We start from the raw sequence: 14906 nt of genomic DNA on the forward strand, positions 1-14906 counted from the left end.
TCACTTCCTATTCATTCATGAGTTTCTCAATGGGGAGTAGCACTCTGTACAGAGGCTCCTCCTCATTCAGAAACTGGATGATAGTAAATAGTTTCTGAATGAATGGGAAGCCACTGTGCTTTCCATTCATTTAGAACAGAGGACTCTGTGTCCTCAATTTCTTTTTCTATTTTAAAAGGGGAATATCAGGGGGCTGTTTAGAAGCCCCCCCAAGAGTAAAAAAAAAATTTGAATAACAAAAATTAAAATTAAATAAAAAATAAGAACTGCTAACAATAAAATAAAAAATCATGGAGGCAGGGCGCTGGGTGATGTCACACACCTGTTGGGGGGCACTTTTTTTCCCTGCCTCGGGCACAAAAGGAGCTCGCTACGGCTATGCTCCCGCAGTGCTCGTGGGGCTGCCGGCTGGATGTGTTTGACGCTGCAGACGGAAAGGTGTGCAACCCCGTGCAACGTCGGCCACATTCGACCACTCGAGCACCGCGCGAGGACAGGACGCCGGCGCCTCTAGCATGCACTGTAATGCTAGCCGGCCGACTCCCTGTGTTCAGCGGCTGGAGAGGGCGTGGGATTGTATTGAAGTCAATGGCACCGCAGCCATTCCCCCCGCCCAGAGTGCGATCACCTGCCTGCATTCTGGTCCAGTGCAATCTGCAAACATTTTTGCAGATCGCACTGGACCGGAACACAGGCACTAATATGCCTGTGTTCCGGAGCGTTGTGGAAACATTGGTCACATATCTAGTTACTCACAACTAATGCAGATAATTATATCAGCTCACTATATCAATAAGAAATTGTTGCAATGTATGCATGCACTGAACCTGCTTACCTACTCAAAGCTATAAAAAACGCTTAGCCTTTCTTTCATAGGTTACCAAGAAAAAGTACAAGTAAATGACAAGGTTAGTGTTCACCTTCAGGGTAATAAACCACAAGACCTTGAGTTAAAAGGAAATGTAAAACCTTTTGATCATGTGCTGTCATTTGGCTGTTTATGGCTTGAAGATAATTAAGTAGTGTGACAATGGGAAACAGAGATAACAAATGTCTTCTGACTTTCAGTTATCATTTAAAGCTAGTTATTATATATTACATATTGGTAATCATATTTAACCACTCAGGCTTTAATGCTCCTTTTTTCCACCACTAGAATACTGCCTTCCCCTATGCCCCCCAATAGCCATAGACAAGGAGGTTGGTCAGATATTTAGGCACTGATAACCGTTAAGCAATAAGAACATTTTTTTCCTGTGTAGTAGTAAAATGAAAAACAAATGTACAATATGTGTCAGAGAAGTAAATTTATTGGTCTAAGTTATGTGAAGCAGTAATATTTACAGGTATTGGTATGTATTCATGGGTTAAATATTTCTAGGCCATGTAGAAAATACCATGTTAGCTCTACAGAGATTATGTTTTAAAATGATAAAGACATTGGCACAAAGGAAAACACCTCTGTGAAAAGTATCTGATGAACATTCTCCAACATGTACATGGGGCATATTAGTTTTGGGACCTGATATTTACTGGGTTATGCATTGCACACTGCCATGACAGCCTATTTGCTTAAAGGAGAACTATGGGGTCAGTGTTTTTCCCCATAGTTCTCCTTAGGGTAACGGGAGGACACAAACTAGCGTCCTCCCGTTACCCTAAGCTCAGTATACCGCGAGCTACAGCTCGCGGTATACTGAGACGCCGCAGCCGGAGCGGATCTCGACATGGACGTCAAGATCCGCCCAGCTGCGTGAGTGACAGCTGGCTCTGCCTATCTAGAGGCAGAGCCAGCTGTACCCGCCCCTCCCCCGTCCGTTCCGCCAGTCAGCGCTGGCAGATCGGAGCGGGGAGAGGGGAATCCAGCCCCTCCCCCTGTCACGGCAGGGAGCCGGGACAGGATCGGGGGGGGAGCGAACCCGGTATGTGTTCGCTCACCTCCCGATCTACTGAGCCGACCTGTGACAGTCTCATTGTCACAGGTCGGCTAGAACTATGAGGTGAGTTGAAAACATTTAGTACTTTTTCAGAAATTAATAAATAAAAAAATAAAGTAAACCATGTATAAAGAGACCATTATACATGTGGCCTGCAAGTTGCACTTTCAAGGTCATGTTATACTATCGTCTTTAGATTGGTAAGACATCTATTAGAGTTGGCAGCTCAATAGGTGTCCTTGATATCATGGCACAGCTTTCCACCATATCTTAGTGACAGGGAACACACATTTTCTTATTTTCTATCCCTATCTGTAACAAGCTCCCTCATTCAGATAACTGTCATTCTTCCAGATAGTGCAGCTGAAATCACGCCTTCCCGGGTTGTGAATGGAAACACGCTAGTAAGAATAAAGTTCAAGGCAGTTATGACACACCACAAGGTCACATTACTGCTGAATGTCTATATAATCACATCACCTACTAATCTAGCAGGAAGACAGTTTGCCTCATGTCTCACAGTTTACAGTAACCTGAGTGCTCCGTTTACAGGCATCTACAGCACAGCAATGGCTTGTAAGTCTGAAAGGCCTAGTGCCTGCCAATGTAATAAAGATCCAGTTAACAGCATTCTTTTCCGAATGCTTAATTCAGAAGTCACATCAAAACCTAACAGTCAGCAAGAGTATCATCAATACAGCTGTAATTCAACTGGAGGATGCTCATGTGAGGGCAACAAGAAGGTGTCGCAGTGCCCATGCGAGGGCAACAGGAAAGTGGTGCTGAAGAACTCTGAAGATATCTGCAAAAAAGCATCTGAAGTGTTATTAAAGACGGTGGCTTTTATTAGAAATGTCCCATCCTTCTACCAGCTGCCACAAGAAGATCAGATCCTTCTCATACACAAGTGCTGGGCTCCACTTTTTGTTTTAGGACTGGCTCAAGAAAGGGTAGATTTTGAATGGAAAGAACTTTCTGTCCCAAGCCTCTTGAAAAAGATTCTTCTTAATCAGTCTTCCAGTGCCGGCGATACCACAGCGAGGTCTGATGCTGGAGTTGCTTTCAGAGATGTCCAACGGATACAGATGCTTCTACATAAACTGTGGAGCTTGGACATTTGCACAAAGGAATATGCATATCTTAAAGGGATGGTGCTGTTTAATCCAGGTAGGTTTTTCACTGAAACTTCGCTGAACATTAGCTGTATATAAACTGGTTCGATGATGTACTGGTAATGCAAACTCAAATGAGCCATAACTTTTTTTCTTGTGAAAAAATTCTTACTTCTCTCTAATTCTACCTAACTTCTTCCTTGGAATTAAAAAAACAACAACTCTGAAAGTAGACTTCAAAGACATGAATTGTTTAGGGCTGATAGTCGTTACTAATTCTCTGAGACATTACTGAATGCTGCTTTTACTTTTAAATACCAGATATGAGCAGGTGGTAACTAAGCCAACTGATGGATGAGTCCTCATATGCCATGGCATTTAGGTTCGAGGCTATCGCTAACATAGCAAGATTCTCCTAACTGTAATAGGAACAGGTGTCTGGGAAAGCAGATTTGTACAAGGGGGCCAGTGCACACAAAGTATTAGAGGTAAACTATTTTAATGCTTTAATGCTTTATGGTGTTTTATATAATTCAATATGGTAGAATGGAGAAAAGACCTGTGTGGTCACTTCTACTCCTCTGTATACACAACTACTAAACAAAGATATGAGCTCTAATGATTCAATAGGACATTCCTCATTTTCTTCCATGTAACCTCTCAGTCAGTATGATGGTAGAGGTGGATTGAGGATGACATTTCTCCGTATCAAGTACTAGGCTTTTCTTCCATTGTAAGCAGTGGCTTAATAGTGCAAATTGGTACTTGTTTATATTTAGTGAGACACTCTTCTTTTTAAAACGACATTCCTAATGTCTTCTAGACCTGGATTCTTCTTTAATCTTTTTAAAACTCCAGTGGGAGATATATTAAATGCATATATATTTTGCTTTCTGCTATGGAGGATCTCTACATATTTGAAATATGCTGAATATAAGAAGATTTAGTATGCAACTGTGGATAACAATAGGGAACTATGTCAACATTTACCCCACGGTAATGTAAAATGAATTCATTCATTCTAAATGTAATGCAAAATTGATTCATTTTATATATTTAATAGCAAATCTGTAGTGTTTCTAGAGAAGAAAAAAAGAACCAATTCCAATGCTATGTGCTGTAATAATAATGAAGCTTGATATTCTATTTTGATGTTAATTAACTTTCAAATATCAGATACTGCTTTAAGCTTTTAAAAAGAAAGGCTTTAAAATGACTTAATTACATTATTATGTGGAATCAACTATAAATGGTAGCTTTTTACTTCTGAGTGCTGGTAAATTGCATCAAGCTACATATTCTGCTTTTTGCTAAGCCTACTGTATCATTTTTATTTACATAATATATAGAAATATATTACCTAACACAGTGCTGCAAAATGTTCCTATTGTTTCAAAATCCCGAGCGTTGTTAATGGTCCAATAATTACAACAAAATATACTGAAAATATATATTTTTTTGTACATTTTGTGATATATTGAGGGATAATTATATAAATTAAGAAAGACTAAACTAAATTAGGTTTCAGCAAACCTTAAAGGAGAACTATGGGGTCAGTGCTTTTCCCCATAGTTCTCCTTAGGGTAACGGGAGGACACAAACTAGCGTCCTCCCGTTACCCTAAGCTCAGTATACCGCGAGCTACAGCTCGCGGTATACTGAGACGCCGCAGCCGGAGCGGATCCCGACGTAGATGACGGGATCCGCCCAGCTGCGTGAGTGACAGCTGGCTCTGCCTATCTAGAGGCAGAGCCAGCTGTACCCGCCCCCTCCCCCGTCCGTTCCGCCAGTCAGCCCCGGCAGATCGGAGCGGGTAGGGGGAAATCCAGCCCCTCCCCCTGTCACGGCAGAGAGCCGTGACAGGATCGAGAGGTGAGCGAACCTGGTATGTGTTCGCTCACCTCCCAATCTACTGAGCCGACCTGTGACAGTCTCATTGTCACAGGTCGGCTAGAACTATGAGGTGAGTGGAAATCACTCATCTCATAGTTCTCCTTTAAACTGCTGTCTATAAAACATAAGCTATGTATGTTTTTATCAATGTTGCAAAAGGGGTGATCACGTTACCTCACATGCAAAGTGGGTGGGTGGTAATACGAGCAATTATACTCATCTAGGGTAAACCTCAACTGGGAGAGACTGGTAGAGCCAGGAGCTTTTATGTTATCATAGTTCAACCAGGACACAGTCATAAATTGTATTTTGTCTGTGAAGCGGCGTTTTTATCAAATGTACTGATCTTGACCCATCTATTGCACAATTGCTATAATATAACAGCTACTGGATATGCAGGGAAAAGTGAGAAGGCAGTACTAGTTAACATTATTCATGAAAACACTTACTTCAAGCATTAATTCCCAGCCAAAGCTTTTTTTATTTTATTTTTTTTCCATATGGAAGCGGGGATGGTCAGTGCCTCTGTGGGGTTTTAATTTGCAACTGTGTCTTTATTGGGACTTGGATAAAATTTAAAAAACACCCCCCGAACTGATGAAAAAACATATGCACAAATAAACAAAGCAAATGAATCATGAAGCTTTTAAAGAAACGAATATGTGAAGCTCAGTGTATGCATATTAAAGTCCATTGTATGCTTATCTGTTAAAATCAACTGAAAAAGATTTGTAATTTTAATTTGTTTCTGTTCCCCAGGTATTAGTGGTATGAGGTACCCCCATTATGTTCAGACCCTGCATCTGGAAGCACTGCAAACACTAATGGAGTTTACATCAATGATACACAGCAGGAGTTACAGTCGCTTCACCTGGATGCTGGAAGCTGTAGACTTTGTCAAGACTATCGACTCCAAAGTGATCACAGAACTTTTCTTCAGACCTATCTATGGACAGATTAATCTGGAAGAGGTGTTGCTGGAAACTTTGTTTATCAAGCACTAAAAACAATCAATCCAGAATGTTTTTTAATACATGTGACATCATTGAAGTGGACGTTTACCCCCTTTAACTAAAAATCACATCAGTATAGAGCTCTGCATGCTGATATGCTGACATCTTGCATTCATTAGCTAAACAAACATATTTCTATTTTATTTACAATTTCTCTTTTTCCACTTCCTGGTCCACTTTGGCACAAATTATGTAATCCTGCCTAAGTATTGCATTCTTGAAAGGTTAAATCAGCAGAGCATTGCTGGGAAATCTCATCTGTACTCTCATGAGATCTCAGGGAAAGGCAGTTTCCTCCCTTGGGATGATGTGCGTGAGCACATGTCCTAGTCACATGTGCCAGGGTTCCAGGAAGTAAAGTGAGATATATTCATCTGCCCTTAGTTAAAATGGCCACTGCCAGAAAAATGGGGAAGAAAGGAAAAATTAGAAATGCAAAAAAAAAAAAAAGCAGGCACTTATCTATAAGTATCTGTTTGTAGATTGTCATTACTAAACATTTATAAAGGTGCCATTGTTGTTATTTTGAAGATATGAGTAAAGTTCCTCTTTAAGACCTCTTGTGTAGAAAGGGCCTTCATAGGTGCAAGCTGACTTACAGCTTTGGTCAAATATTTTCCTATACTGCACCAGTGCACATACTGAAAGATAGAGAATTGTTCAAACAGATACCACAAAGCTCCATACAGTAGTACAATATGTGCAGACATAGGAATATTCTTTTTATTTTTACTCTATTTTTGTATGTAAGTAATTTTAGCATTTACATCTCTTGTACAGTATTGTTTACTGTTAATATGTCAGAATGACTCCATACTATTGTGACTACTGTAGACTACAGTAGATGACTTCATCCTTATCCTTCCTTCACTACATGGTTAGCCAATAACTAATAACAAGTATGGGAATAACAGTTGTCTTTATACGTCACTGACTGCATGCTGTTCTGGGTTAGTAGAGATCAAAGATAATCATCATCACCATCAAATACCATTAATCACCACCAAATCACCATCAAATACAGGTGAGCAGCAGTTACCATGTTTCCCCGAAAATAAGACACTGTCTTTTTTTTTTTCTTGCACGAAATAAGACACTAGGTCTTATTTTCGGGGTATGTCTTACCTGGCTGGGGGAGGAGTGGACGAGGTCCTGGCAGGCGGCATGCTGTTGCCGGTCCCGGCGGATGTCGCTTCCATTGTGCGTGCGTGCGGGCATGTGGGCGACACAACCCCTGTGATAGCATTTTTGAGGTGACAGGTTCTCTTTATTGACCCTGTCACCTCCAGGACATTAGTTCTAGCACAGCACTCGTGTGCCTTGCCTGAGGAAGGGGATCCTCTTTGCCCCCGAAACGTTAGTTTCGGGGCCTGCATGTCAATAAATAGACGTTTGCTTATCATTTTGGAGTGCCGGTGTCTCTGTCTTTGCAGGTGAGAGGGGAAGACTGCTCTCCCCTCTCGCTGTATACACGGAGCGGCAGGGTTACTTTTAACCCTGCCGCTCTGCTCACCACAACGGCAGCCAGTGAGGGACTCGGCGGCGGAGCAAGGTAGGTGCGGGGGATGGTGGGGGGGGAATGGGCTTTCAGTGCGTTGCAGGCGTTCACATGCATTTTTTATGCGTTTGCATGCCTTCCAGAGCAGGTAAAATAGGGCCTGCTGCAGTTTTTTTTACCTGCTCTGGAACTGAACGCTGCGATGTGAACTGGAGCTAAAAATACCATTGGAATACATTGGACGCAGTTTTGCTCTGGTCTGTAACTGCTCTGCTCTGCACCTGCTCCGCGCTTGGTGTGAACAAGGCCTTAAAGGAAAAGTGGATTAAAGGGTAAGGGCTCTTGAAATCAATAAACTCTTCAAGGGGGCTTCAGTAGATAACTCTGACAGGGATACATTCTAAAGGTGCCCATACACTACAACCCTCGCAAGACTTCTGTCTTGCAAGGGTTGTAAAGTACCTAAAAAAACGTACGATCTGCCCATCTTGGACAGGCAGATCGTACTTGCGATCATCGGAAGCCCGCCCCCCTGAGGGGCGGGCTTCCGATGGCCGCAATGCTGAATGGGCAGTGTGCACGTGCGCACACCGGCCCGTTCGGCATTTGTCTCCCGAGCACTGTTCAAACCAGCCGAAAATCGTAAGATTTTCGGCTGGTTTTCTAGCATGCTCCTTAGACAAAAGACGTGCGACCGTACAGTAGAAACAGTCGCACGTCTTCATTTACACTGCACGATTCTCGTACGATCGCGGGATTTCCCGCGATTCTCGTACGAGAATCGTGCAGTGTATGGGCACCTTTAAGGTGTTTGACAGCTGCCATGAGCAGTGAAGTCTATATGTTAGACGGGTAATTTCCCTGTTGGGGTCCTGGAGCATTTTAACAAACCGGTAGGTGGCTGAGTGTGCTGGAACTCACTAACATCTGTGTAGCTTTCCAGGATTTGAAGGAATACCGTGCAATTAACACTGGACTTTGGTCTCATTTCTTTGAACACAGCAGTACCCGCATAAGATAATTGCAGTTGCTCCCAGTCAGCAAATAGTAGAAAGCACCCAGTTACGAAATGTAATTTATGTACATTTACATGTTATCTTGCCACAAGATCAATGTTTAAAATGTTTTCTCGCATACAAATGGATTAATATGCACTTAAAGAGTGTATTGAGTTTAAAAAGTTTCAGCAGACTTTCAGTGGAAGGCAAGCAGTAACTGTACTAAGCTAAACATAGTACAGCTTTTTACTGACTCTATCCACTGTTATGCTAATTTCTCTATTTGTGTATTATTTTTCTATTTTTATTTAAAATAGTCTCTTGTGTTGTTTATTTGTTTACTAAATTCTTTTTGTTTTGACTCATCTACTCTGATGGATACTCTGCCGATCTCTTATATTTTTCCGTTTACACAATTGCTAAAAAAAAGCTGCAATTTTATAGTGTTTCTGAGTTCTATGTGGTTTAAAACTATTTATTTTTGCATTTCACGTCAACATTTCACATCAATAAAAAAAAAATATTTTACTAATAATATTTGTATTGTATTTTTTTCTTCTTTCTCCTTTTTACACCTGTTTTCTATTTTTAACAATTAAAAAATAGTCTTGTAAAGGAGATATATCTAGTACTTTGATGTGTACTGCATTTAAAGTGACACTAAACTCAGGAGTTAAGGCTCCATTGACACATAGTGGTAGCGTTTTCGGTGTGGAAAACCACGCAAAACGGAACCGCGCAAACGTTAACATACGCGTGAAATCTGCGCATTTGCGGCTATTACTATAGCCAGAACGTGTGGAATCCGCCCATAAAATCGCGCTTGGACTATTTTGTGGGACATGCAGTTTTGTACCATGAGGACGCCGCAATAGTCGGAACAATGCACATTGCAATGCATTGTTTTTTTCTGTTTAGCGCATTTCCACTCGTATTCGTATTCATGTGTGAATGGAGCCTTAATCTTAAAATTGCATTCAAGTACCTTAACTATTAAAAATACTGTACCTTGTTGGTGTAACACTCAGCTGTAGATGATCAAATCATCTCTGAATTGGTGCGGACACTGTCCTTCCTCCTGGAGGGTGGCTACTTTTGTTCCCCATGGTCCTGTGATGGACTACAATCTCAATACAAATTAGTAAAGTAAACAAGAGATTGTAGTCCATCAGGCCCCGTTCCCACTGCGCGCTATGCAAATCGCGCGTTTGTCGCGCGATTTGCATATTGCGCGACATCGCGAGATTTGCCGCGCGATATTGCGTTCAAGCTTGCATTGAGCAAGCTTGAATCGCGGCTAAATCCGCTCCAAAAAGGGTCCTGCTGTAGCGACACGCGACAGCAGGACACTTTGCCCCATTGAAATGCTTTGGAGCGCGATATCGCGCTGTAATTTGCCGCGATATCGCGGGAATTACCGCGCGATAAATCGCTCAATGTGAACGGGGCTTCACAGGAGCAAGCTTGGAGCGGTGGCTACTTTAGAACACACACAGTGACCATAGTTCTCCTTTAAGGTACTTGAAGGCATTTTGAATATATAACTTAATATATATTTAGTGTTACTTTAAAAATAAAACCTTTTAGGCCTTGATCACAACAAATGCAGAGCAGATCTGCATGAGTTTCTGCACACGCAGTGCAGTGGGTTGTGCCACGTTTTTTGCCACGTTTTTGATGCGTTCCGGGCCGTTTTTGGTAAAAATTGGCTTTCAGTGCGTTCCAGGGCATTTGCATGCGTTTCAGAGCTTTCCAGAGCAGGTAAAATAGGGCTTGCTGCAGTTTTTTTTACATGCTCTGGAACTGAACGCTGCGGTGTGAACTAGAGCCCAAAATACCATTGGAATACATTGGACGCAGTTTTGCTCCGGTCTGTAACTGCCCTGCTCCTGGAACGCACTTGGTGTGAACAAGGCCTTAAACATGTTCAGAGCTCTATTACTTTGTAGGAAGGAAGGAAGAGAGAAAATGAAGAAAAGGATAGTTTAGCAGTCACTAGTATTAAACCAAAAAACATTATTAAACAAGTCACACGCTTGTTAGCTGACAGCTGAAAGTCATTTTTGGTTAGGGCTTCATTATATTTCAACAGATCTGCTTTAATCTATTAAAATCTTAACTGAACAAAACAGCGACGTTGATTGGTTGCCATGGGCAACTACTCCAGATTCTGTCTGCTCCAGTTTTGATAAATTCCCCCCAGTGTATAGACGTGAGGATGCTGAGGAAAATTAATATGCTGCAGCATAGGAGGAGAGAGACTTCAGAGACCAGAGAAGCAGGGAGTCGGCTTTTTTTTTTAGCACCTAGAAAAAAAATGAGCACTTAACTCTTGCAGTGCAGAGGCAGCCCCACTGCAAGGATTAAGAAGACTTTTGCTTGGAGTTCTTCTTTAATTAGTGATGGGTTCTTCCCAAGCAATTCACTTTGTCATTTATATGTATAAAATACAGCTCAGGTGCTGCCATCTAGTGGGGATAGGGCGAAATCAATGCTTGTCAGATTACATTGAACTAGGACTGCAACTTATTTTCATAACTGAAACGTTGGCCGATTATTTTTTCGATTAATCAGAAAAAAAAGTGGAATACCATGTTTTATGTACACTAAAATACACAAATGGAGTGTTACAAACATAAAGTTTGCTTCACAATAAAACTGCACAATTTTTTGCAATCGCACCGCACTGGAAGGCATTACATTGCGGTATTGCACAATCCGGTGCACGGGATCGCACTGTGGGCGGGAGGCACGTTTGGGGTGCCATTGAAATTAATTGATCTAAACAGATCCCTGATATTTCCCTTTTGAATTATATAAAGAGATTGAGGACACTCAATCTCTTTTTCTGCAGCCTCAGCACTGAATGAACAAGAAGCACTAAGTACAGAGGCTTCCTGTTCATTCATAAATCAAGGCGATAATAAACAGATACTATGTCCACAATCATGAATAAACAGGAAGTTATGTAGAGCACTTCCTGTTCATTCATAATTGGGGACACAGTATCTGAATACTATGTCCTCAGTTATTTACAAACATTGTAGTGATCAATACTGATCACTGCGATGTTCGACTATTACAGGGAAACGATCAGAAAATAGTTCACATATTTGCTGATCATCCCGCAGCTCTGCTCCCCGCTCCTGACTTGTCACTGCCACTTTCTCCTACCCGCTGGGTGCCGGCAAGTGGATCGGCTCTGTGTTCCCTCAGATCTCTGCCGATACAAGCGACAAGTGGAGGAGAGCAGTGGGGATCAGAGGGGACACAGACCGGCGCCTAGCGGGGAGGAGAGAGCTGCAGAGCAGGTTTGGTGAAGCTCTCCTCACCTCTGGGCACTGGCTGCAGGGGTCTTTGTTCTCTCTGATCCCCGCTGGGAGCAGCAAGGATTGGAGGGGACACAAGCTGATGAAACACTGGCTCCCAGCGTGGAGGAGAAAAGCGGGGGATCCAGACCAACTAATCGATAATGAGAATCGTTGACGATTCTAAATATCAATTAATTTCTGCCCTACATTGAACCGCATATTGTCAGTCCCCTTACATACTTATACAAGAACATAGAGGCATCCCCAGGCGGGGTGTCACCCGCAGCAGCTGCTGGGTGTCATCCACCGGGGACGTCATCATGCACGCGCGCAGAGTCGTCACTTGCACTTAACTGCGGGCAGCCATGTCAGTGATGGACGGCGGCAGAGAGACTTTTTATCTAGCGGGATAAGGTATGCCGCCAGGTCCACTCCTCTCTTGTACAGTTGTCAGGCACTTGGTCCGTGACTGAATGCCCAACTTTTCAGAATGGGTGACACCAAAATGACTGCGGGCCACACCCCCTGCGTGACGCCGCTGCAAGAACATACAAACACATTGGGAGATACTAGTATGATTTTGGAAAGAACTGTAAGTGAAGGAAACTCATACAAGTGTAAACATTTGATCAAATGTGAAATATTTATTTGGCTATTCGAGGGAGGCAAACCACAGTAGCCAAAGGGTTAGAAAAATCTTCTTACACTAAAAGATTAGTGGAAAAAAAAAGCCCATGACAATGCCCAAAGCTGGGGTGCAGATATCTAGACACTGGAAACCACAGGGAGATATGCAGGGTCGGATTTCCCACAAGGCCAACCGAGGCCCGGCCTTGGGGTGGCAGGGAGCTGAGGGGAGGCAGGGATTCCTATCGCCCGACGCACGGGACATGAAGTTCTGGGAGCCGGGCGGGTAGTTGTTTGCTACATTTAGCTCTGCTTTGGGCAAGCAGAGTTAAATGTAGAGCGGGGAAGCCACTTGTTCGTTTACACGTGATGTTGACGAGATCACTTCTGTGCAGCCTGTTCGTCCGTCCTCCCCCGCAGTGAGCACAGCGCTCTGCTCCGTGTAGACAGTGGGAGGTGAGAGCTGCACTCGCAGCCTTCCCCCCTCAGCTGTCACAGGAGTTCTAGCACAGTACTGTGCTAGAACTCCTGTATTAGAGGTGGCAGGTTCAATAAAGAGAACCTGTCACCTCCAAATGCTATCACACCGCTTGTTAGCTCCTGTGTGATAGCAATAAAGTTAAGTGAAAAAAATAAAAGAAACACAAAATGATCAAAACTAAAAAATTATCAAATAAATAATAAAAAAAAAAAATAATTGAAATAAAAAAGTGATAAAAAAAGTAAAAAATAATAAAAATTAAAAAGTTATAAAAGATAATAAAACAAATACAAATTTGAAAAAGTAAAACAAAGACATAAAAATAAAAAAAAAGTGATTAAGTTTGTAAAAAAAAGTTAAGTGAAAAAAACATAAAAATTGGAGATAGTAGGCTGTATCTCTCCAGCGTCCGTCAAACCAATGTATTGTACCAATCTGGGATGGAACGTGTGAGCGCTGAGATAATCACACAGCACACCACATGTCATCCATCACACGGCTAATTCCGCCCTCCAACCGGTGACATCACTGCAACACCCACTGACACTACCAAGCGATTGGCTGCGATTGCTCCGCCTCTTGTCACCATGCCTCCCGCTTGTGACCAGTCACGTTTGCTGTTCACTAACCCCGCCCCCGTGTGTCTTGTGCGGTGTGTATGCGAAAACATGGCGGCGTTGAGAGCGGTGACAGGGACCGGGAGCCGGCTAACTCGTTGTGTGTTCAGCTGGTCCCGTACTACTTTACAATCATCCACAAGATCGGCAGCGCACTTCACCTTCCATCCGGATCCCGAACCCAGCGAATATGGTGAGATGTGTGTGTGACATTGTCCGGGTGACATTGTTTACTATGTGCACAGGGAGTGTGCAAGAGATCACACAGCTTACCTTCTACACTGACCCCAGTGATGGTGAAGAGAGTGATCACAACCCCAGAGATTGGAGTGTCATCGGTGTTCTGGCCATACACTATATATAATCAGATTGTACAACCTGCCAGAACTATGTAATAGGAGGACAGAGCTAAACAATCCATTCAGTTTGTAGAAAATCCGACAAGCCCGAGGATTACTTAGTTTGTAGGGTGCATGGCCAGCATTACCCAGTTGAGAGAAAGAAGTATTAGGCTGAAATTACATGTAAAGTTTTACTGCGATTGAGTCCCCGTTCACACGTTTGGCCGTTGCATGAATATGCGCGCTGTGGCACATGTTCTTGCATGCAAACGTGCAAAGTGTTTGCAGTGTAATTACTTGGTAATGCCACCCCAAACGTGGCCTGGACAATGCGTGTTTCTCCTGCCCGTGGAGTTGTGTCAAATGGGGGGGGGGGGCCCCGTGGAACACTAGCTGCTGAAAATGCTGCATGAGCTGCTTTCCCGCATTTGTTGCACATGTGCAGTCGATTAGTCATGGGAAAAACACATGAACGCACATTCTGTTTGTGCGCATCCATACTACCTTAGGGCCCATTGACACCGTGGTCTCCTGGTGCATTGCATCAACGCATGTGTTTTAATGTGTGATTTTTGCACATGTCAACGTACATTGCGCTTGCGCAACCCCCTTTAAACAATTGGATTTCAATGCACCAAAATGTCCTTCAAATCAGACACAGTCTATAATAGAAGTCACCAGCACTCGATGATATGTGCAAGAAGTAAAGCACTTTTTATTCAATCGTCACATGCGTCAAACAGGTCACTATGTCGCCCAGAATAAGGGACCTGAAACGTTGGCTGTATGACGCATGTGACGACTGAATAAAAAGTGCTTTACTTCTTGCACATATCATTGAGTGCTGGTGACTTCTATTATGGACTGTATCTGACACAGTGCCATCCGTGTTGTCCCTTCAAGCACCTACCTCTTACTCAAGGTCTGTACGCTGTATGGAGCGCAGGTGATTTTGTATTATCGCCTTCAAATCAGACATGCGCCATCTTTTTTCACCATGATGCATAGTAATGCATTACCATGTGCTGCAACCCATGTATGTTCCCTAAGTGTGTTGGGGTGCCATTGCAAATGAATA

At 42.9% G+C, this 14906-nt stretch overlaps 2 protein-coding genes across 3 annotated transcripts in view; both read left to right on the top strand.

The window, feature by feature from the left end:
• The first annotated feature begins 378 nt into the window (after nucleotides 1-378).
• On the top strand, nucleotides 379-5946 carry LOC108783987 (nuclear receptor subfamily 0 group B member 2-like). The gene is made up of 3 exons (XM_018552708.1): nucleotides 379-568; nucleotides 2490-3104; nucleotides 5702-5946. The coding sequence occupies exons 1-3, from the start codon at nucleotides 379-381 to the stop codon at nucleotides 5944-5946; spliced, it is 1050 nt and encodes a 349-aa protein (XP_018408210.1).
• Nucleotides 5947-13455: 7509 nt separating this feature from the next.
• Nucleotides 13456-14906, top strand: part of BCKDHB (branched chain keto acid dehydrogenase E1 subunit beta) — a 168254-nt gene continuing 166803 nt past the window's right edge. For both annotated transcript variants that reach the window (XM_018552720.1, XM_018552719.1), the window contains exon 1: nucleotides 13456-13680. In XM_018552720.1, coding sequence (XP_018408222.1) covers nucleotides 13458-13680 — 223 coding nt within the window. In that variant the 5' untranslated portion in view covers nucleotides 13456-13457. The remainder of the gene's footprint in view (nucleotides 13681-14906) is intronic.

This window comes from Nanorana parkeri, unplaced genomic scaffold (assembly GCF_000935625.1).
Source record: "Nanorana parkeri isolate BGI_ZX_2015 unplaced genomic scaffold, ASM93562v1 scaffold96, whole genome shotgun sequence".
Lineage (NCBI taxonomy): Eukaryota > Metazoa > Chordata > Amphibia > Anura > Dicroglossidae > Nanorana > Nanorana parkeri.